Source organism: Ipomoea nil, unplaced genomic scaffold (assembly GCF_001879475.1).
Source record: "Ipomoea nil cultivar Tokyo-kokei standard unplaced genomic scaffold, Asagao_1.1 scaffold1834, whole genome shotgun sequence".
NCBI lineage: Eukaryota > Viridiplantae > Streptophyta > Magnoliopsida > Solanales > Convolvulaceae > Ipomoea > Ipomoea nil.
This window is the reverse complement of record NW_017618262.1, coordinates 1052772-1076300: the sequence shown is the minus strand read 5'-3', so window position 1 is coordinate 1076300 and position 23529 is coordinate 1052772. Positions and strand designations below refer to the sequence as shown.

The 23529-nt window shown below is 36.6% G+C and overlaps 3 protein-coding genes across 4 annotated transcripts; 1 reads left to right on the top strand and 2 right to left on the bottom strand.

Moving 5' to 3' along the window:
* Window positions 1-1062: 1062 nt before the first annotated feature.
* LOC109192754 (GATA zinc finger domain-containing protein 10) lies at window positions 1063-5820 on the bottom strand. Its single transcript, XM_019343455.1, has 3 exons — window positions 5503-5820; window positions 2575-2822; window positions 1063-1589 (listed from the first exon to the last, which is right to left on the bottom strand). Exons 1-3 carry the CDS (start codon window positions 5690-5692, stop codon window positions 1230-1232), a joined length of 798 nt encoding a protein of 265 aa, XP_019199000.1. The 5' UTR covers window positions 5693-5820; the 3' UTR covers window positions 1063-1229.
* A 7272-nt stretch (window positions 5821-13092) lies between these two features.
* On the bottom strand, window positions 13093-18382 carry LOC109193105 (outer envelope protein 61). 2 transcript variants are annotated; one of them, XM_019343921.1, is made up of 12 exons: window positions 18275-18382; window positions 17887-18020; window positions 17404-17634; window positions 17101-17157; window positions 16870-16998; window positions 16649-16726; window positions 16474-16544; window positions 16177-16226; window positions 15803-16016; window positions 14812-15376; window positions 14362-14505; window positions 13100-13583 (listed from the first exon to the last, which is right to left on the bottom strand). In XM_019343921.1, the coding sequence occupies exons 2-12, from the start codon at window positions 17980-17982 to the stop codon at window positions 13437-13439; spliced, it is 1782 nt and encodes a 593-aa protein (XP_019199466.1). In that variant the 5' UTR covers window positions 17983-18020; window positions 18275-18382; the 3' UTR covers window positions 13100-13436. The 2 variants fall into 2 exon arrangements, with proteins under 2 accessions (XP_019199467.1, XP_019199466.1); XM_019343922.1 differs by having other exon boundaries at window positions 13093-13583; window positions 17887-18382.
* Window positions 18383-21504: 3122 nt separating this feature from the next.
* LOC109192744 (probable carboxylesterase 15) lies at window positions 21505-23325 on the top strand. Its single transcript, XM_019343446.1, has 2 exons — window positions 21505-22366; window positions 22897-23325. Exons 1-2 carry the CDS (start codon window positions 21669-21671, stop codon window positions 23201-23203), a joined length of 1005 nt encoding a protein of 334 aa, XP_019198991.1. The 5' UTR covers window positions 21505-21668; the 3' UTR covers window positions 23204-23325.
* The last annotated feature ends 204 nt before the right edge of the window (window positions 23326-23529 follow it).

Genomic DNA, 23529 nt, shown 5'->3' with positions numbered 1-23529 from the left:
TGTCGAAAATTTCGCCGATCACTTTTTTGCCGGAAATTTCGGCAGTCACTTTTTTTTTTTTTTTTGCCGAGAAATTCGCCGAAAGGTGGCCTGAACCCTAATGACCTGTGATAGCAGGTCATTAATTTATTTTTGGGCTTCATTGCACTTAAATGAATTGTTGATAAGCATAATTGTACCTTTAAAAAGTTTAGGGGCCTAATTGACTTTTAAACTAAATTTCGAGGGCCTATTTGACCCTTTTCCCTAAACATAGTGATGCACATGGTTGCACAACATAACTTGCCCCTCTTATGTTAAGTCAAATCACAAGGCGTATGGTGTTGCCAAGAGCCCAAGACAAAGAAAGAGAGGCTTTCAATCTCATTCCAGCCCCGCTCCCTTAGATTCGGCAAATTATATTGTGCACCGCGATTCATAATGAATCATGCACCGAATTTCTAAAACGACGTCGTTTTGTTGAATAAAAAGAAACAGGCACCCGTTCCGCTCTATTATTCAATTTAATTTTGTCGTTCCACCTTGACCATGGTTCCCCTGTTCCAGACCCCCACTTGGTTCCTACCTAGTTCCAAGTTCACCTAGTCTTTTCTAGACCCTTTGTTCAACAAATTATTCCGACCCATGCTTGGGATGAGATTCGATCCTAAGACCTTCCATATGAAAGTCCAACTCCGGTATCATCGAACCACAAGAGAGATGGTTGTGAAATGTTATTCAGTTTCATTTTATATACACTGCAGTTTCATTTAAATTAAATTACAGTTCCATTTGATAATATAAAAATAATACGTGATGCAATGTCAATTTAGATACATTGTAATATCAGTTTAGATACACTATAATTTTAGTTGAAAATTAATACACCAAATGTGCGCGCTCCCTCCGTTAACTGTAATGGCACGCCGTTTCTTTACTTAAAAAATGGTGCCCTTTTTGGACCGCATGCCACAAAACTTTGTGCACCGTGGTCCACAGTATAATTGCTGCTTAAATTCCTATTTAGTATTAGTATTTACTTACACCAAAAGCAAAAAGCAAGCTGAAATCACATGGGGAGAATTGAAGTGCAAGAAGCTCTGAACCAGGGAAACTACTTAAAAGGTCAAGGTCCACTCCATCACAATCTGGGAAACCAAAATACATGACTGGAGTATGATTCACTATAATTAAGCATTTTTTTAAGGGGCATAATGGACAAAATTTCAGGCACTGCCAACACAGATACATCAGTAGTAGCGCGACCCCGACCCGGGGTCGTAACCACGGCCCCCGGGGTACTGAGCTCTAGGTTCATACCCTTGATCTCTTCCGCTTCCAACAAACCGGTTTCGGTCTCTGTACGAATCATAATTATTGGCATTATAGGCTCGTTGTCGCTCCCCAGGCACGGGAGTTGGTGCAGCGTATCCACGAGGATCAATAGGGCCTCCTGCATTAGTGTTTGGATGGTTATCCAATGCAACCTGTTGGTACTGCTGTCGCCTCGCATGGGATTCCCGGCGAAGAACATCCTCTCTGCGACTCGCATGCCGGGCTCTTAGGGCTACTAGCTGCTCTTGGTACTGAGCATTGATTGCATTTATTCGCTGAAAATAATCATTAACAAATAAGCTTGGCTAACATGTAACAAACAAGATTGGTCTAGTCTCACCCAAAAAAAAAAAAAAAAAAAACACAAGATTGGTCTAGTGTTCCAGGTTGAATTCTATCATTCAGGTCAAGCTAAACCACCCCTACCCCAAGCCACACACACAGAGAAAAAAAAAACGATTTAGCATAGTACTTGTCAAGTATAACATAGAAGTAAGTCTATTTTGACACTTCCATAACACAAACCCTCTTTTGTTAAGTTTCTCAGTTTCTGAACAGTATGATATCTAATCTTTATCCTTCAGTTAAGGCAGATGCATTTCTCTTTCCACCCCAAAAACAATTAAGTTGTAACCATAATGATAATTCCCTATACCATAGGAGTATATAATCATTTAATATTATGGGTGAAGACTACTACTACTTCTAATCATTTAATCTTATGAATGAATTCTCAACTAAACAAAGTACAAACTACCACTACTACTACTAAGCTTCGTTTTTGTTTTTTTTTTTTTAATGAAATAATAAGCTGTTTACTTCCAGGAAAAGGGGGTAATATATAGTGATTACTTTTTTTCTTCTTTTGCTCTTAAGGAGTAATAAGAAAACCTATTAATAAAAAGAAAGGAGTGTATGAAGAGAGGTTAGTTAGTCTGTCTTTTGGGGAAAAAAGTGTGGCAAAGCAACCAAAAGATATCTCCAGAAAGTGGAAGAGAGACACTTGATCTGATTGAAAGTGGTAATTAGAACATGGAATCCAAAAAAACAAAAAAAAAAACAAACAAACAAAGAGAGATAGAAGGGGATGAAACTAGAAACACTGGATGAACCTCATTGAGATGTACGGGGGGGGGGGGGGAGGTGTAGGAAGGAAGGAGGGAGGATCTTATTTATCAATTTTGGTATATAATGACATTTGCAAGTGTATATGATGACATACAAAAGCAGAACTTAAGCCAGAGTTTGAGCCAAACCAACCTCCCTATGCCTAGCATTTTCGGCATCCTCTGCGTCATTTTGTTCCTTGCTCAGCTTCATGATGTCATCGAGGAACTTCTGTTCAAGGCCCTCCAGAGACTGTGGCATGGGATTATCTTCATAACCAATATCCATATCTTCTTCTATTGGCTGAGATCCGTGATCTTTGCCACCTTGGTTCTCTAATGGCATCCTTGGATCTGTCCTCTGGCCCTGATAATAGGATCTTGATGCTTCGGCTCCCTGACCTATAAAACAGTCACAGTTAAACATGAGTGGCCAGCCATTATTAAAAGAACTTAGAATCTCCAATCTTATTGATTGAGCATATACTTCAAATAATGATATAATATTACCATGCTCGGAAACGATGAGACTACTAAACACGAAATAATTGGAACCCATGGTAGACAAACGCTTATATCCAATGAAAGACGTTGACAAACTCTTATTTAACAAAGATTCAGAGCATACAGCAATTAAAGTTGAAGAAAACACAAAATAGGACTGCATGATCCATTGCAAGGGTAGATAAACTTAGTTTACAGTGAAAGTAGAACCCAACACAAACTTCAAGTATACATTAAGTTCAAACACATACCACTAGTTATAACTTTGGATTACAAGAGTTGAATAGTGAGGATTATTATCATCAGCTTCCATGCAAGTAGTTATTTATCTGCAGGCTGCAGCATAAACTGGATGTTGTTGACAATTTAGTAATCGATATGCTTCAAATAATAATTTCCAATATTCCATCATCTTCTAAGGACTAATTACATACCATCTTTCAAAAGTTAGACTGCTAATAAGAGAAAACTTGAAACAAAATTCATCTAGTTACAACTTTAATGTACTGCATAAGAAACAGCTTAAAATGCTTTCTAATCTCATCACCCCAAAAAAAAAAACTACTTTTAGCAGTATTAAGAACCAATGTAAAGTGGAAACATACATATAAATGAGTCTTATTTGTAAGTACTAGAAGTGGTTGTGGTGCTTTATGCCTTTATCACTAGTAGTGTGTTAAGGAAGCTATAAATGAATAACCTTAAGAAGTACAGGGTAATAACTTTTCCATTATCAAAAATGCATTTAGTTGAGAAATTAAAATAAATGAAAGCACATATAACATTATGACATTTGATTATGTAATAGGTTTTCGCTTGCTGTAACTTGTGAAAGAAATAAAACAATCAAGCACAAAATTTGGCAGTTGAAGCATGAAGCCATGAACCAAAACATTATCCGTGATACATTACTAGTTCCATTGATTCTTATCGAAAAAGGTAACTAGCATCACTCATGAAATGGTATTCTACATGGAAATATAGAGGTTTTTCACATGCTGGTGTGTTGATTCTAGGCTTCCACAGAAAAGCGTAGTGCTTCAATTGGACCTTAGATAGTTTAGATGCCATGTGCAACCAAGATGTGATGGCATTATGGGCAGAGGTGCAAGGAGCAATATAAGATACTTGTGTAGTCCTGTTCTTAAATAGTCGGGTACAAGTCGAAAGCATGTATACAGTATACTTCCTTCATAACTCCGCCTCATAGGGGTGTTCATTCGGTTAACCGTTCGGTTAACCGAACCGTTTTAACCGAACCGAATTAACCGAACTTTTTTTTGCTTTAACCGTTAACCGAACCGAAATTTACTCTACCGAATTGACCGAACCGAACTTTTTTTCGGTTAATCGGTCGGTTAACCGATTAACCGAAATTTTTAACCCTAAAATTTAAAATCTATAAAATAATTCCTAAAATAATAATTCTAATTAAAATAAAATACATATCATAATAAATTCATATTATTATGTATTCTATTTGACATTTTGACTATTTTTTATTTTAGTAATTATATATTTAATATTTAATATATTATATATTATATATATATTCTAAAATTCGGTTAACCGTTCGGTTAATTCGGTTAACCGACACTTTCGAACCGAATTAACCGTTAACCGAATTTTAGGAAAACCTTTAACCATTAACCGAACCGAAATATTTCGGTTCGAAAACGGTTAACCGAATTTCGTCGGTTCGGTCGGTTAACCGAAATTTCTCCAAAATTTGCACACCCCTACCGCCTCATGCAATCTGGTTGGGGCAGCATATATAAATTCTATTTCTTCATTCAGCTTTCTTTAAAGCTAAATTGATCATGACTGCTTGTATAAACATATCATTTTTTAACCTCTATTCCACTAAGTGTCAGTTATAACCTTCTCCCAATTATCTCCTATTATTACCACGATCTTGTTACTAATATAAGCACCAACCATCATGTGTTTCATCAAGGATACTAGTGCTTTTTGCAGCCTACTTCATATTATCTATAATATATGAAATCCTTTTCCTTTATTTTTTGGGTTAATCTCAAGAAAAGAAAAAGTTGCAGTCTGTTTGATAATGATCAAGTAACATCGCTTCTCTGCTCAAACCATGAGTTACATAGTTGTCAGTTTACCATTTTCAGAATCAACTTTATAAAAAGGATAAATCTATTGGCATCAACAAGAAGGCATAAATTTAAAAAAATAAAATAAAATAAAATAAAATTGTGAGCAACTAGTTCACTTTTAGTGCCTTGTTTATTTCGATTTTCATAAACAATACTGGCCATATGCACAACTTTCTTTCATCATGTTTTATCTTAATCACATTATTCCAACCACTTGAATAGCTGAAGCATTAGGTTTAATTCAAATTTCTAACCACAATTCTATACTCACTTCACACTAGCGCCATTCAATCCAAGGTTTGGCTTCTTTCTAGTGGCGAAGTGCTGGAATTGAAGTAATTGCACATTAATTCCGAGCTAAAAAACATTTAAAGTAGCTACCACTGGTCTACTGTAAGAATTTCACATAACCGGAGGGAAGAAAAAAGGCAATCGAGAAAATAGAAATGAGAACTTGCCTTCAGAGAACATGTGGGGAGACATAGCGTTGGTGGGCAGTTTGGGGCTCTCTCGTTCCCATCTCCATTGCTGCTGTTGCTGCTGATGTTCTTCAGACCTGGCGTGTTGGGGGTGATGTTGAATCTGGGAATATGCGTTATTGGCGGTGGAATCTCCGGCGCCGCCGTAATGCCCCCCTCCCCGTCTCATCCTCTACACAAGCCTATGCACTTCAACACAAATCTCGTCAGCGATGGATAGAATTTTAATAAAATATACTGCTGCGAACTATGCACCACTTGGAGCCTTGCTACGAGAAGAGGGTTCCAAATGTTCTCGTTTTTTTTTAGTTGTATGGTTAAATACTCAAATTAGTGGGCTTTTTGTCGATTATTACAAGTAATTCTATATGTGCCTCGTTATTAAATTGAGAGATTAATGACTCTATTACAATGTAATATATGTTTATTACTATTATCTCAATTCTTATTATGAATTAAATCTTTAATTTTTTATTTAAAAGAGTCATTAGACCACAAAGTTATTGGCACACGTTTTGATTTATAAACATAAAAAATAAAAAATGGACTATAATTTCTATTTTCCCTTTTTTTTCCTAATAAATTTTAGATAATGGAAATTTTTTTACTTTATGATTTTTCCAATTATTATTATCGATAATTTTGATGATTATAAATGTTGAATATGTAATAAATTCTGTACAAACTTCAATAACGTATTTACTACTTAGAAGTTGTATTGTATTAATATTGTCTTACTGAATTTATTAAAAAGAGTTTTTTTTTTCCACTTTTGGTCCTATGACTTTAATGTCTCCGTCAAATTCACAACTTTCATTCATGACATAAGTAGTACTTTACTTTGATTTTTTTTTTTCCACTTTTCATCCTTTCGGCCATTTGAATTTGAGTAAATATCCAAAATGGTCCCTCGACTATAGCTAAATTCACAAATTGGTCCTCGACTTTCAATTTCAACCAATTAAGTCCTTAACTTTGTAATTTTAACACAATTTGGTCCTCTGTCTATTTGACCGTTTGTTGACTGTGACTTTTGAGGATATATATGTAATTTCATGGTCCATCATCGGTTTTTTAAGGTTCCGGTTGCATTTACAGACCGCACTGTTACATTCGAATCCACCGCCGAAAGCAATCTACCAAATCTGGTCGCCTTTCTTCATCCTCCCTTTGGATTCAATGTAGTTGAGTTCGTACCAGAGCGAAGAAGACAACGTGTTTCAGAACCGGTGAAACGTCATCCTGGAGGCCTTCACGTGCTCCGACGAGAGCTGAAGGTTCTTCTGGAGATCATCAATCACGGTCAACAAACGGTCGAATAGATGGATGATCAAATCATGTCAAAATTGCAAAGTTAAGGACTTAATTGGTTGAAATTGAAAGTTGAGGACCAATTTGTGAATTTAGCTATAGTCGAGGGACCATTTTGGGTAGAATTAATTCCAGCAATGGTCCTTCGACTATTGCGATTTTTCAAAATTGGTCCTCGTCTTTTAATTTGGAAGAAATAGACTCTTGACTATCAGATTTGTTCCAGCAATGGTCCTTCCGTTAAGCTTCAGTTTGGTTGGCGTTAAGTAGAGGGGTACAAGGGTCATTTCCTTTATTGCTTTCTTCTTCATGAGAATCGCTTTCCCGTTGGAGCGCTGTCGCTCATCCGCCATCCGAACAACAACGGATCAGCAGATGAAGCTCTCGCCACGATAGTATCAATGCATCTCTAAACATGCCAACGGCAGGAGCTTCTCGCAAGAGTTGAGTGTTTTGATGGAGTCCTTGATACTCTTAGGACAGTCTGAAAAAAATCTCTCCGTCTTCGAGATATTCTTGAGGGCCTTCGATGTAACTAGTTTTTCGCCCAAGTCCCTCTTGAATTGTCTTCTTTACTACTCCTTCGAATCCTCGACCTTTCAATCAACAAGTTTTCTGGGAACCTGAATTTCTTGCAGTATTTTCCCAACATCGAAAAGCTCTCCCTCTCCGAGAATTTGTTCACGGCCAGAATACCTCAGTCTTTGAAATCATTTTGGAATCTCTGTTTCTTAAACATTTTCGAAAACAGTTTACTAAGAGGTCCTGTGCCGGTGATGAAGCATCGGTTTGAGATCTATCACTATCAGCAGAGCTAGAGTTGAATGACGAAAATAGTACATACAGCAACTCCAAAACGCTATATTTTTGCTGAAAAATCAGCAATGGCCACAAACGCACCAGCTCCAAGACCAGAACCAAGTAGAGCAGAATGGGAAAAACACAAGAGGGCGCGGGAAGGACTCGAGTTTAACAATTTTCAATCCACTGATTAAGAAAGCTGAGGACTTGTCTTTCTTGGAGAAAGAAGATGGATTGGCATCGCTAGAGATGATTGGAAAGGGTGGATGCGGAGAAGTTTACAAAGCTGAGGACTTATTCATAAGCCTGCTATCTTCTTTATAGCTCTGTTATCAATTCATGAAAGCTTTCGACTTTTCGACATCAAAGGAAACTGAACCGACAAAAAACACAGAAACAACTCCATGAGTTTATCTATATATACACTATACTGGAAGTTTCATTGAACCAATGAGGGGAAGAACACAAACCTTGTAAAGATGGAAGGTCATGTCATCTGCTTCGATTATCACATCGCTGGGTAACCAGTAGTGCAAAACTTGAGAAAAAGAAAGAAGAATCAATTGAAAGAAAAATTCAAGCAATAAAGGAAATGACCCTTGTACCCCTCTATTTAACGGCAACCAAACTTATGCTTAACGGAAGGACCATTGCTGGAATAAATCTGATAGTCAAGGGTCTATTTCGTCCAAATTAAAAGACGAGGACCAATTTTGGAAAATAGCAATAATCAGAGGACCATTGCTGGAATTAACTCATTTTGGGTATTTACTCTTTAAATTTTGAACGACAACTTTTAATTGGAATCAATAAATTGCATTTTATATTAGATTTTAGAGAGGTAAATAAGTTTTCCACCATCACTTAAACAATAAACAAAAGAAAAATTAAAGCCAACATCTCATTATCTTCTTTTTACCGTATCTTCTTCCTCTTACTGTAAGCACACATGGACAAAACCTCTACAAACCCTAACTCAAATCAAGCCAAAAATTCTTCTCAATCAGCAATGCCAGGACGAAATCAAGGAAGAAACAAGTATAATATTGTCGTATCTGGCATGACTTCACAAATAGTTGCATCTTCTTCGAACATTACGACATACGGTAAGAACACTGAGTAAATGATAAAAAAAAAAATTGAGTTTTTATAGTTATGGGGGATGGGGGATGTTTGTATGAATTGGGTAGTAGTCTACGAGAGAGGCAAGGGTACCAATTTATCTATTGATTTTGTATGGTTTGTATGAGTTGTATTTGTCGATTTTATTCAATTTATCGTTGTGCATTTAGGTGGGGACCATAATATGAAATACTTTATCTCTTTTTTTATGTAATTGGTATTTGGTAAAACATTGATTTATTTGAAGTGTTTGCCAGTTCTTTTGCATTTATGTGGGAACCATGGTTAGAAAGCTTGTTTGTAGGCTCCATTATACATGATTTCAAAGACTTCATACTTGTCATTTCTTTTTTGGCAAACTTTTCATTTTTTATTTAAGCTTCAACAATTCAACCAGTGTTTAGTTTTCAAGATCAGAGTAATAGTTATGTAATTTAATTTTAGTATCATTCCTGAACATCTAACTAGTTTGTAACTGAAAAAAGGCTTTGCTCTAATTTACTAGGTTATTCCAGTTAATACTTAATGGATAAATTAAGGCAATAAGTAGTATGGACTATTTTATTATGATTTCAAACTTATCAACAACTTGGATCACATGTGATATACTAAATGAATTGTTTTCTTGTTAGATCTAGTGTAAGGATCTCTCACTATGCAAGGTTTAGGGAAGATAAGAAGTGATTATAGAGGTTATTTCTAAGGCTTGAACCTGTGACTTAACGTTAGTCCGTGATCACTTCACATAAATCACCGATATTTTTGTGATCTTTTGATATTGTTAATATTGTGCCTAATTTTATACATTTATTTAAAAATTGAAAAAGAAAGAAGCTAAGAGACATAACGGGCATTCAAATTTCTATATCCCGTTTTTTTTTTTTTTTTTTGTAGAATTAGAGGTATCCTTAAATTATAATCAACATAATTCTCTAAAAATATTTTGGTGTCCTTTGGTTATGTAAAAAACTAAAAGTCCTTTCAGGGGTTATGAAGCATGCAGATGGATTTTGAGACTCATGTAGACCCATTACGTGAAATTGGTGGGGTTAGGGATATTTTATATAATTCATTTGAACCAAACCTTTTTGATGATGCCTCTGTTGTGGATTGAGACAGTGATGGTGAGATATCAGGTAGTTTGTGGACTAATTTTAGGCCAAGTAGTGATATGAATGACCCACATTTCACTCTAGGTATGACATTTGCCTCTAAGAAAGGAGGATTCAATGATGCATTGCAAAACTATGCAATTAAAAATGGTCAAAGATCTTAAGGTTGTGAGGAATGATAAAGAGAGATTCATTGTAGAATGCAAAACTGATGAATGTCCTTTTAGAATAAGTCTTAGAAAAGTGATTAACTCTTTGTCATGGAGAATTTTAAAGATGAAGGAAAATCATGAAGGTTGTTCATGGGCCTTTAATTTGATAATGGGATGTTGAACTCATCTTAGGTAGCTAAGAGATGGTGTACTGAGATCAAATTTCATTCAGATTGAAAGATGCTCAAGTTTAAAGATAAAGTGTGTAATGATGACAAGTTTAATATAAGTGAAAGGCAAACTTATAGGGTGCTAGCCAAAGCAAAAACCATGATTCAAGGAAATGAAGAAGATAACTTTAACAAGATTTGGAATTATGTGTTAGAAATTAATAGAACAAATCCAATGTCCACATGTTCAATTAAGTTGAGTGAACTACAAGAATTGAATGGAGATAGAAGATTTCTAAGGTTCTACATGTGTTGGGACTTGGGATGCATGCAAGAAGGGCTTCAAGTATTGTAGGCCAAATATTGGAGTTGATAACACTCACTTGAAGAATTTAACAGGAGGTGTGTTGTTAATTGCAATTAGAATAGATTCCAATTATAGCATTTTCCCTTTATGTTATGCTATAGTTGAGAAGGGATTTGGAGATTTCATACGATTTTGAGCATGAATTTACTCTAATTTCTAACAAATAAAAGGGTATAATTGCAGCACATCAAGATGTTCTACCAAGAATGGAACACGGATTCCAAGGTAAGTTTATTAAAGATGCATTGTGGATACGCCATGCCAGATACGCCAATATTATACTTGTTTCTTCATTGATTTCGTCCAGGCGTTGCTGATTGAGAAGAATTGTTGGCTTGATTTGAGTTAAGGTTTGTAGATGTTTTGTCCATGTGTGCTTACAGTAAGAGGAAGAAGATACAGTAAGTAAGAAGAATATAATGAGATGTTGGCTTTAATTTTTCTTTTGTTTATTGTTTAAGTGATGGTGAAAGACTTATTTACCCCTCTAAAATCTAAAAGACAATTTATTGATTCCGATTAAAAGTAGTTGCTCAAATGGCCGGAAGGACGAAAAGTGAAAAAAAAAAAACTAAAAAAAAAAAATCAAAGTCAAGCACTACTTATGTCAGGAATGAAAATTGTGAACCTAAGTTGCCGGAGGCACTAAAGTCATAAGATCAAAAGTGAAAGAAACTATTTATTAAAAATAGATAGATAATTCTATCTAAAGATACACATAAATATAAACTTGTCAATAATTACATAGAAAATGTTGAAAGATATCATGAACATTTTTAAAATACTTGTGTTATTAGTATTGTGGTGAGTGGTGACTATTGCAAATTTGTACAATTTTGAAATTGATGGTTTTCTTGAATTAGACACACAACAAAACTAGATATTCAATGACAAAATAGACAATAAATAAGGAAAATGTAAAATAAGACTGTGGACTACATGTGCCTTTTTAGTTTCTTAATTGATATTAGGAAAAATGGTCCTTAAACTATTGCTCAAAAGTCAATTAGCCCTTTCAATTTTTTAAAGGTGTAATTACACCCATGAACCATGCATTTTGATGCAATGAAGTCCAAATACATGTAAATGACCTGCTATCATAGGTCATTACAGATCCGATCACTTTCCGACATATTTTCATGCAAAAAAGTGACCGACGAACGGTCGTTGGTCACAGAGAAGGCGACCATCCTCCACCGGAGAAGGCAACCCAAATCTGGGTTGCCTTCTCCAGTTGAGAAGGCCACCACAATGGTCGCCTTCTCCAGTTGAAAGTGATGCTACATATTTCACTTAAAATTTTCTTCATTATTTTCTCTCATGAAAGGGCATTACCTAATTGGTTACTTTAATGTTTAATTGAAAGTAAGTGGGGTCAGTCAATTAATAACACCCAATATTTATAAACTACATCATTAGGAAAAAATTGGAGGAGAAAATAACATTGCCCTATTTTAAATGAATCAACAATACATTAAGAATAAACTTTCAATATACTAAAAATGAATTTGTATATTAGTGATACACGACGATTGTTGCCCTCCTCTTCAACCCCTTCCAGGTCTAATTTAGACCACTTCTATGCCCCTCGAGCTTCTCTCTCTCTTCTTTTTTTTTTTTTTTTTTTTTTAACATACAAGGTCTTATATTCTCATTATTATAAAATTCATCCAAACTTACCTAAAACTCTTTAATTTTGCCCTAAGTCAGGTTAAGCATTTAGCATATTTATGCGCTTAGTAGGCCGGTCCCAAGAATTCGCTAACACCTTCTTTTGAAGGTTCCAATTGTAGCCCAAAAAAAATATTTATGTGTAAAAAAAAATAATCAGATTGATGAATAGATAATTAGATCGTCATTCTGGTCCAGCCGTCTAGGAGCACCCATCTAAGTGAACCAAAGGAGGTATTTGGTAGAATGGAATTGTAATTCCATTCCTACCAACCTCCATAAAATTTATATTCTATACTTTGGTTGGAGAAAATTGCAATTCCTAGGGTCCGGTTAGGAATTGCAATTACATTCTTGTTATGGGTAAGATAGTAATTCAACAATGAATTACTATTTTACCCTTATTATTATTATATTACTATACAAAGACATTTTAGTCTTATTCACTTCTTCTCTTTCAACTCTCAGTCATTCTATTCATGCCTAAACAATTTAATTTGAATTTTAACAATTACAGCCCCTCCCCCAATTCCCTCTTTCCAACCAAACACCCCGCAAAAGTTATAATATAATGGTAACTCAATTGTTATATATAGGTCAATTTAGTCAAGTCTCACATTCTCCTTTACTGCATGAATTGTACCAATTTTGAGGTGTGCACATAGTGAGAATCTACTTCCATCAACATATCCCCCACTGATTTGGTGGGGGGGAAAAAAAAAAGAATAAGGACTGAGACAGTAAAAACTATTTCTGCAATACTAGGTGTTATAAGAAGAAACTCAGATATGCGTGTAACCGATAGGACTAACCAAAAACCAAATCTTAAGACTCAAAAGAGGGTTGGGATTTTAGTACACTGGTGCGTTTAAAACTAATACATTCAATAACGAAGTAAAATGTTTACAATAGTAAGGTTATTTTCTACAATATCCAGAACAAAGAATTAAACAATTTCATCGAGTCACAGAAGCTACATCAACCAAAAACACAAGACATTAACAATATGCAGTCTCCAAATGCATCATTTAACACATTCCAGAAATACTGACTGAGATCATTTCAGATGGCCTTCAAAATTCCAACCTAGTTTCTGCCAAGACTAACAAGGTGATGATGCACGACAAAGACAGCCTTAAAGAGCCAATTATGTGAGCCTGATGACTGGCACTTCTGCCGGTCTTCAGCTTATTGTAGCATGTCAAAACTAATGGCCTATGAAGCCCAGCCAGTGGAGGAGGATGGCCAAGAGCAACATAAGTATTGCCAAGATCATACCAGGCTTTCCCAAAAGCCAATTTTTCGTCCTTTTGGCACCCTCGACTCCTCTTTGAAATCTATCTACCCATTTCATCTGCATTTTTAGACAAATAAAGACACTAGGAACTTCAGTGGAAGTATCACAGTAACAGCTTATAAAAGATATATTGGTTTGTGAATTACGAGGAAAAAACTAGGCTAGACACAAGTAAGGGTGTCAAAGTGGGCCGAAGCCCGCAGGCCAGCCCTAAACCGCCCCACAGTGGGGCGGGTTAAAGCCTAAAAGGCTAAATTTTTTGGCCTGAGAAAATGCAGGTCACGGGCCAAGCCCACGCGGGTTGGCGGACTACGCAGGCCAACCCACAGGCTTTCAATTCAATATATATACTAAAAAATAATTATTAAAAAACTTTTTGAAGTTGGCCCGCAGGTGGGGGTCAAGGTTGAAGAATTTTAGCCCGCAGGCTTACGGGTCCGCCTGCAAAAACCCGCAAAAATTTCAACCCACAGTGGGACGGGCCAGCCCGCATTGACACTACTAGACACAAGGAATGTGCAGTCTGAAAGAAACATCCCCATAACACACTAATACTAAAGGAGTCCAAGGCAAGGCAAGAATGAGCATTCATCAGGGTGCATATGACAGCACAAGAAAACATAACTCCTATCTACATATAATTATAACCTAGCGGAACCTAGGAGTAATTCATTGACGAAAATGTACTATTGTTGTTCTTAAATAAGAATGATAAAAGGCATGTGATTAATTAACATTACTTTTACTAAATATCTTAGGCCAAGAAAGAAATCATTGGAATAAGAAAAGGGAGATTTCCAATATGATCGATCATATCAGTTTAGCAATAAAGTACCATTTTTTCCAAGTCATCCGGTGATAAAGATGACATGGCCTGCTGAGCTTTTTCTGCATCCTCCTGAGAAAGATTAAGTCCAAATTGTTTGCTCATGTTAGCCATCATATCTGGGCTCATGTTTTTAACCATGGAGGAGAACATCTGCGAAATTTTCAAAAAACAGAATGTCAGATGGTTTAAGACAAGCTACTGTCTGCCCAGTGACAGTAGTTTGTTATGTAACAACATTTGAAAATAAACAAGCAAAAGACAAACCAATGGAGAATGAATTGGAGAGGGTAAAGGAGAATGTAAATAAAAGGATTTTAACCTATATAGTTGTTTCACTCAATACTTTGAAAAAAGATACAAACAATACACTCATTGCAAAGTAAAAAAAGAAATGGTAAAATAAATGAAATTAGCAGCTCTGCATACGAATGGATTCAAGCAATCCACGCTACATACCTGCCGCATAGCTGGATCGTTCATTTGGTTTCTCATTTGTTCTTGCAGATCAGCAGCTGAGCTTGATAAACCAGAGTTAGAACCATTTCTAGAATTTAGAAGTCCCTGGGATGAGCTACTAGTACCAATGTTATCATCCACTTTGAAATTTTCACGAGTCTCTTGAGCTCTCAACTGTTCATTAGAATTGGATGCTGCAGCAGCTCTTGCAGGATTCTTTTCTTTGAAAGAGGGTGCCATTTGAAACATCTTTTGGAGATCATCAGGAGACATCTTACCCATAATATCAGTCGCCATTTTCATCATATCAGGAGTCATATTTGGAGGCACTGAACCAGGACCAAAGCTATCACTAGTTGAGTTTGATGAACCTCTCTTTGTAAATGGGGTTTCTCCTTGGAACGAGGAAGCCATTTGAACCATTCTTTGAAGTTCTTCTGGGGACATCTTGCCAATAATATTGGATGCAGTCTTCACCATATCAGGAGGTATGCCTTCAGCATTTGCACCGCTAAGGGAAGCCCAAGTCTCCGGATCAGCACGAGAAACAAAATTTTGGAAGGATCTATTGTCATACACCAGAAGGAAAAAGACAATGAGGATTAAGCAAAGTTGAAGGCTTAAGGCTAAATGCAAGGAAGACAGCAAGAAATACACACACTTTTAGAAAGAGAAGAGGAAAACCCAAAGGTAAAAAGGGGATAAGGAATTCCAAAATGAAAAATAAATAATATGACCTTTTTTTTTGAAGACTGATATGACCTTATTAAATTTCATTTCTTCACTCATATAACCAATAATAAAACCATAGCAAAAGCAAAATAATTAAGATGAATAAGATGCATAGCCAGTAATGAAGTCAGCTCTAGATAAATTCCATATGTTCATAAAGACATGCTGGATGGAATATGAAAATTGCAACCACATTGTGAATTAGCTAATTGGATTGTTTATGAACTAGTAAATAAACTATCTTATAGAGAGAGTAAACCTGATTGATTCAGGATCATCTTTTAAAGCTTGCAAACACTCAGAACTAGATGAAGGAGGTCCGCCATGTATTGCTTTTTCATGCAAATGCTCTGAACTAGAGGCCTCTTGTTTTGTTCCTTGTGGTTGTAACATAAAACTTTCAGCAGTTGAATTTTCGGGTTTTTTAGATGACCCAGTTGACTCGTCTTCAGTTATTTCTTCAATGACTAATTCTGTTAAGTAAAGTCAAATAATCACTTTCCACAAGTTTAGAAAATAGCAGTTTCAGACAAACATAAGATTGAGTGCTTGAATCAAGGCAATAAAAGAGACAAATAGACCATAATGTTCAATAGCAATATTATGCATGTCTTATATGTAGGAAGCACATACTTCTTGAAGCATGCCCACCGCCTTGTTTTGCCAAACGTTCTTTAACATCCCTGCAACAGTTTTTAAAAAATGCATACTCAAACCTTGATGAGTAAAGGTTGCTTCAAACAAAAAATGTAAGAATAGCCCAAAACTTGATGCAACAAATTTTTTTTGGAAGGGATCAGAAAGGAATAGGGATAGGATGGAATAATTCCATATACATAACAAATATGAAAAAAAAAAAAAAAAAAAAAAAAAAAAAAAAAAAAAAAAAAAAAGAAGTTTCTCTGCAGTATCCACAATAAACTGCAATACCTTAGGACATTTTCGATAGTTTCATCATCAGGTGAAATTTCATGTGCCTTAGTCAAGTCAGACACTGCATCCTGACATATAACCAAAAATTAATAATAATTTTTCAATATGTTAAAACTTAAAAGTGAAAAAGACAAAATGCACCAATGAACACAAAACCTCAGTAAACACTCACTTCTAGATGTCCCAGTTCTTTATAAGCTTGACCCCTCCGGTAAAGAGCTTTAATATTGTTTGCATCATATTCCAAAACCTGCACATTGTAATCAAGGATGCAAATAAAGAAACTATATCCACATTAAGGAGCTTTTCAACTAAAAAGAACACATAAATGAAAAAAAAAAAAAACATCACCAAATACACAGGTACATGAAGGGGAGATGTAATTAGTCATACCTCAGTGCCTTCCATTATGCAGTCATCATACAGTCCAGTCTTTAAGAAACATGACATCAAATTCAAAGAACATGCCATTAACAAATTTCTGCCTTTCGAGGCAGGAATGTCCTTCAAGTTTTTCTTTGCCTGAGAATAACAAGATAAAGAACATGAAATTTTGCTCAAGAATACATTAACATGTGCAAGCAGTGCAAACAAGGAAACTGAAATGCATATCTTTTGACTTACAAGCAAATATTTCTCTGAGGCATCAGTGAAATTTCCCTGGTTGTGAAGATCATTCCCCTGCAATTGTAGACATGAATTCATTAATACTCGGCAATGTAAACATGAAATATTCATAGCATACTCAAAGACACAGTGAAAGCATGGTTAACAAGGAATCAGTTTTTAAAATCAACCAAAGTTGGTACAAAAATATCTGGACTGATAATGCCAGATATAAATCAGAAGATGCTTATAGAATTGGCAATTACAGAGTGGAAAGATGTTATTCACAACTATCAAACTCATTACCAGTGGACAAACTACCTGTTTCTTAAGCATCTGAGCTGCATTTAGTTCATAATTAATCTGTGCATCTAGACGGGAACGCATGGCAGCTAATTCTTCAGGTGATGCATTAGCCATCTTCTCACCAATCTCGGCCATTTCCTCTGGCCGGGTATGCTTCAACTGTTCTGCAGCATTCCTCAGGTCCTCCGGCCTAAAATTTTTCATGCTTTCGGAAGCCATTCTAATCAACTCAGGATTAGACATCATCTGCAGTATCAATAGTTGTTCAAAGATGATCAGGTTCACATGATCAATCAAAGCAACCGCAAATTCCATCTAGTCGCATTACGAGACACGGCACAATATTCAACGTAGATGTTAGTATATATAACCTTAATCACCCAAATCAACTAATAACCTATACAAACCCTATGCTAATTAAGTAAATACACACATAAATAACAATATCCGTAAGAACAACATAAAATTTGGGGAAAAGTGCAGGCAGAAACGGGGAACCTGCTGCTGAATCCGAGCCAACTCAGCGGGCGACATACGACTCATCTGCTCTTGAGCGATTCTGAACATCTCCGGATCCATCATCCCGTTCATCATTTCTTCAGAATATCGAATTTCTCTACCACAATTCGTTACTATTATCACAGAGATAACAAAATTAGATCAAAATGAAACACGCCAAATGAAAAATAGGTAATTCTATCCGGCGAATTTATCAAAAAGGGTTATGAAATCGAATCTGCGTTTCAGAAAGAACGAGACGAAGAAAAGATGTTCGGTATTGTAATTTGTAACCGATCTTGTGGGGAGACGATCCGTTGTAGATAGATGAATGGGGAAATGGAAATTTAGCGATAAAATAGTAGTCGTAATTGGTTGGACCGCCTACCAGAACCGAAGAGAAAAATGGAGATTTTCGAATATATGCTTAGCTTCGTGGAAACACACCGCTGGGTGCTGATCTTTTCTGGCGTTCAACTTTAATGCACGCAGGTAGGTAAAATATTGGTAATAGTGTGTCCAATATGGAGCAAATTAAACCACAATTATGGACTTATGGTGGTAAAAGAATCAAATGTATTCTTGGTGATGAGAACGTAATTGGCAATCCATAATTCAGACAAGTATAAGATGTCCATCCTAACCATAAAAATAAATAAATTAATATAATCAGTACAAGTAATAAGTGTAACTTTTGGGCATGTTTAATGAATTAAACATTATATTATATAAATAAATATATAAAAATTATTGGTCCAATGGCATTTTGCTGCGGAGTGTCTACGCAATATCTTTGATGGATAATGTCTTTCTCATGGAAAAACTCCACCATGCTGAACTCTAGACCAGCGCAAAATTTTGATAGAGGCACCAAATTGTGTGTGTATTAGATTATAGAAGCCCTTAATCAGAACCCTCACTTTAGATTTGTTAGTGGCAGCTACCATGGTATGTTGCTTGCTCCTGGACTTGTAGCCTGGTATCCATCTCGGGGATAACCGTGTTTCTTATAACACTTTTTCACGGTATGTCCCGTCATGCTACAAAAGGTGCATTTGGCTCATTTGATGTTAATGTTGCTCGTGTTCCTCCTTGCATTGTAAACATTGATGGCCGCTATTGTTTCATCTGTTTGTGACTGGGCATTTTGAACTGCATTAGCATGGCTAACTTTCAGAGTGTTGAGACTTAACTTTTACAGATTCAGCTGCCTATTAAGCTTCTCTCCCATCACGAACACCTCGTAGACTTCTAACAATGGATCCATTACAAGAACACCGAATCTCAGGCTACTATACTACTCATTTAAACTTGGGAGAAACCTTATCACCTGATCAACCCCACGATCATCTCTTATTATATCAATAACATCACAAGTGCATCTTGGATCACACACGCATAAGGGAAAGGCCTCAAGTTGTTCATCTCTTCCTAGAGAGTTATACACCTGGTATAGTAATCGTTGACGCTCATGCTCCCTTGTTTCAAGGAGTATATTTCGTTCTACAAAGCAGAGATACGGTGAGGATCACGCTGGGAGAATCTCCTTCTCAGATCTTTTCATACATCCTTCACTTTGTCCATATGCATGATGCTCTGTGCAATTGATGGAATGATCGACTTGAAGATCCCATAAACACACCATCAAATTGCACCTCCTTCATGCAGCGAACTCCGATTGACCTCTAGTCGGCACAGTGATAGTTCCGTCAACTACGCTCCATTTATTCTTGACTTCAAGTGCGATCCTCATATAGAAATGCACCATGATCCATAGTTTCAACTCCTGGTTAAGGGAGGAGTAACAAGGAGTCAAGGATAGCGCATGGATTGTCATTGATGCTGAGATGTAAAGGATTTTCCAGATCCTCTGGACCTTGATTCCTTTGTGTGAACAAGTTCCGCTGCGGAGCTATTACTGGAGTGGTGTGAGCAGGAGAACACGTGATTGCGCGATGCTGGACGCATTCCTTGACTCGTATCGTCGACATTGGAGACGGCAACGGCGTAGGTGCTTCGTCGTGGCTATGATACCATGACAAAGTAGCTACTGGAGGGAGCGTTATGTTGTGCAACCGTGTGCGCCATGCATGGTGCACACGGTTGTAAAAACAACGTCGTTTTGACGTCCGAATTATTAAAAAAACAAATCAGAATTGCATAACTACACATTCATAACTTCATAACTATACACCCAGGATTACATAACTACACATCCATAACTTCATAACTATAAATCCAGAATTGCATAACTACACATCCATAACTCCATAACTATACATTCAGAATTACATGCATAACTACATATCCATAACTTCATAACTATACATTCAGAATTGCATAACTACACATTCATAACTTCATAACTATACATTCAGAATTGCATAACTACACATCCATAACTTCATAACTATAAATTCAGAATGTGAAATTATAACTTCATAACTATACATTCAGAATTGCATGCATAATTACACATCCATAACTTCATAACTATAAATCCAGAATTGCATAACTACACATCCATAATTTAATAACTATAAATCCAGAATGTGAAATTATAAAATTATGAACATATATTTACATAATTAACGGCAATCGAAAATGTTTTTTTTTATTTAAGTAAAACGATGCCGTTTTTGCATCTGTATGCACCATGCACAGTATAATTTGGAGAGTTATAGAAATCATATTTGTTCATTACAGGTGGAAGAAGCTAATTGAATTACAGAGAGGGCAATGACCAACTTATACACCAGGTGGTTAGAACGTAAAAGAGAAGGGAAAATACAAAATACCCTTAGCTTGTATTAGCTTTATTTTTACGCTCTAACAGTAGATGTAGATTATTATTATTTTTGTGGTAAGATTATTATTATTATGGGAGAAGAGAAGATTATTATTATTATCAATGTTGCAAAAATCGCGTCTAGGCGTCGGGCGCCATTGCGCCGCCGCGAGGAACGGCCTCCGCGGCCGGACGGATCGGCGGTTCGACGGTTTTTTTTTTTTTTTTTTTTTTTTTTTTTTTTTTTTTTTTTTGAAAATGTCAGAAAAGTTTCGGAAGGCATAACTTTTGACTCGGTTGTCCGATTTGGATAATTTTTTTTTTTCAAATCGCGTATTTTTTCGAGATCTATCCACCGCAAACCGCCAAAGGCGGTTTTGGTCCACTAATTTCTCAAAAAAATGCTTCTTTAGCTCTTAATTTTAGTTTTTTTTTAATGTATTTAGATGGTTTAAACAATTTTTTGAACACTTTTACAACCACTTTCGTAAATAATTTCTAAGAAATAACTATAGAAACCTTATGTTTTATTACTAAATTTTAAAAATTTTAAATTTTAAATTTTATTTTTAATTAAAAATAAATAAATAAAATAAAAATAAAAATAAAAAATCGGCGTCTAGGGGGCGCCTAGCGTGTTTTGCAACATTGATTATTATTATTATTATTATTATTATTATTATTATTATTATTATTATTATTATTATTATTATTATTATTATTATTATTATTATTATTATTATTATTTTGTTGTATATATATATATGGATAGATATAGATAGATAGATGCGTCACATATTAAGGAGGCCTCTTGCTAATAATTGAAGTATGGTCGCTATCACTTTGGCCCCCATCCTTGTTATGTTTTTGTCCTACTCATACAAAGCCACCTCCTTTTAACTTTTTCTGTGTTCTTTAATTTCCAGCTTCTTCTATAACTTTTCTCAATTCCGATCCTCTCAAGCGTGATACACTGAGGGAGAGAGAGAGAGAGATGTCAGATGCCATGGCTGCTTCTGCCTCCATTGCCGCCGCTGATCCACCGCATGAGGTGGAGAATTGCAGAGGTGTTCTTTGGGTGTACAGTGATGGGTCCATAGTGAGGTCCAGCAAGCCAAGCTTTGACGTGCCGGTGAACGACGACGGTTCCGTTGTTTGGAAAGATGTTACCTTTGACGCCGTACACGACCTTCAGCTCCGGCTGTATAAGCCGGCGGTGATGCCGTCTCCGTCGAAGCTCCCGATCTTCTACTATATCCACGGTGGCGGTTTCTGCATCAACTCGCGGACATGGCCCAGCTGCCATAACTACTGTCTGAAGCTTGCTTCCGAGATCCCCGCCGTGATCGTCGCCCCGGACTACCGGTTGGCGCCGGAGAACAGGCTGCCGGCGGCCATCGAGGACGGCTTCGCATCCGTGAAGTGGCTCCAAGCCCAAGCCACGTCAGAGGAGGCGGATACGTGGCTCACGGAAGCCGCTGACTTCGACAGAGTCTTTATCTCCGGCGACTCCGCCGGTGGGAATATTGCTCATCATTTGGCTGTTCAACTCAGGGCCGGTTCACCCGAGCTGTCTCCGGTTCGGGTCAGGGGTTATGTTCTTCTAGCCCCCTTCTTCGGTGGCACTGTGAGGACAAAGTTTGAAATGGAAGGTCCAAAAGAGGCTTTCCTAAATTTGGAGCTTATAGACAGGTCAGATCAAAGTATCTCCCTGCGGGCTGGGCCTGGCCCGGCCCGCACCAACATCGTACCCGTACTCTCCCGACCTCCTCTCTTACTAAGTTCCGTTAAGGACTGCTTGCACAGACGCTCTTATGTTATTTGTGCCCTAACATACTCAAGTCGGGACCTACCTACTGACTTGGTTCGAGTAGCAAAATGCAAGACTTTTAGGAATATCAGAGCACGTGACCAAGTCCCATTATGCCCCGATCTGAGTCCATGCATGTGTTTCAAGTGCGATGCATGCCCCGAGACCTGAACTTGTTCCCTCTGCTTGACTATAAATACCACATTTTTGACTATTTTTATAAGTTGATTATTGGTTCGGGAATCTCTGACCTATTGTCAAGTATTTCGAGCTCTAGAACTTAAATCAATAAGTAAACTAGGCAAAAGATCTGAACCGAGAACAGACCCTAGAATCGTACTTGTGGTTGATACCGTCGGTATATACTACGTGAATAACAAATTGTTGATATATGTTTTGGGTTTTTTGGTAGGTTTTGGAGGCTGTCAATACCAGCAGGGGCGACGACAGATGATCCAATAGTGAACCCATTTGGACCGGATAGCCCAAGTTTGGAAGAGGTGAAAGTAGACCCAATTTTGGTGGTGACAGGGGGAGGTGATCTGCTGAGAGATAGAGGCGAAGATTATGCAAAGAGATTGAAGAGCTTTGGGAAGAAGATTGAGTATGTAGAGTTTGAAGGACAACAACATGGGTTTTTCACTATCAACCCCAATTCTCAACCTGCCAAGGAGTTGATGCTTATCATCAAACGCTTTATTGCAGAGAATTCTGCATAAGACCATAATGTTTCTTCATAGTTTCTGTCAAAATAAAATGATCTATATAAAATCCAATAATTTCATTGTCAGATATGCTTTAATGCATATTTGTTGTGAAACATGACCATTGTGTGTTTTGATTAATTAAAGTGAAAATTACACTTTTCATCTCTAAGTTATATAATACTTAAAAGATTCGTCTGTACATTATTACAAAAAAATGTTTTTAAAGTCGATTATTTGTAAGTTGCAACGTGGATTATATTGTGTAGTAGATATTATCTTAGTAGTAAATAAATCATACGAAGTGGATTACAATATATGTCATTTTTTTTATAGTTAAC

Excerpts from the sequence above, each read along its gene's own strand:
- LOC109192754 (XM_019343455.1), bottom strand. The coding sequence starts at position 5,692 with ATGAGACGGGGAGGGGGGCATTACGGCGGCGCCGGAGATTCCACCGCC. Across the intron at positions 2,823-5,502 it reads TCCCCACATGTTCTCTGAAG|GTCAGGGAGCCGAAGCATCA; the intron begins GCAAGTTCTCAT and ends ACTGTTTTATAG. Across the intron at positions 1,590-2,574 it reads AAAATGCTAGGCATAGGGAG|CGAATAAATGCAATCAATGC; the intron begins GTTGGTTTGGCT and ends GATTATTTTCAG.
- LOC109193105 (XM_019343922.1), bottom strand. The coding sequence starts at position 17,982 with ATGATGAACGGGATGATGGATCCGGAGATGTTCAGAATCGCTCAAGAG. Across the intron at positions 16,999-17,100 it reads CCTCAGAGAAATATTTGCTT|GCAAAGAAAAACTTGAAGGA; the intron begins GTAAGTCAAAAG and ends TGTTATTCTCAG. Across the intron at positions 16,227-16,473 it reads ACTATCGAAAATGTCCTAAG|GGATGTTAAAGAACGTTTGG; the intron begins GTATTGCAGTTT and ends AAACTGTTGCAG.
- LOC109192744 (XM_019343446.1), top strand. The coding sequence starts at position 21,669 with ATGTCAGATGCCATGGCTGCTTCTGCCTCCATTGCCGCCGCTGATCCA. Across the intron at positions 22,367-22,896 it reads AATTTGGAGCTTATAGACAG|GTTTTGGAGGCTGTCAATAC; the intron begins GTCAGATCAAAG and ends GTTTTTTGGTAG.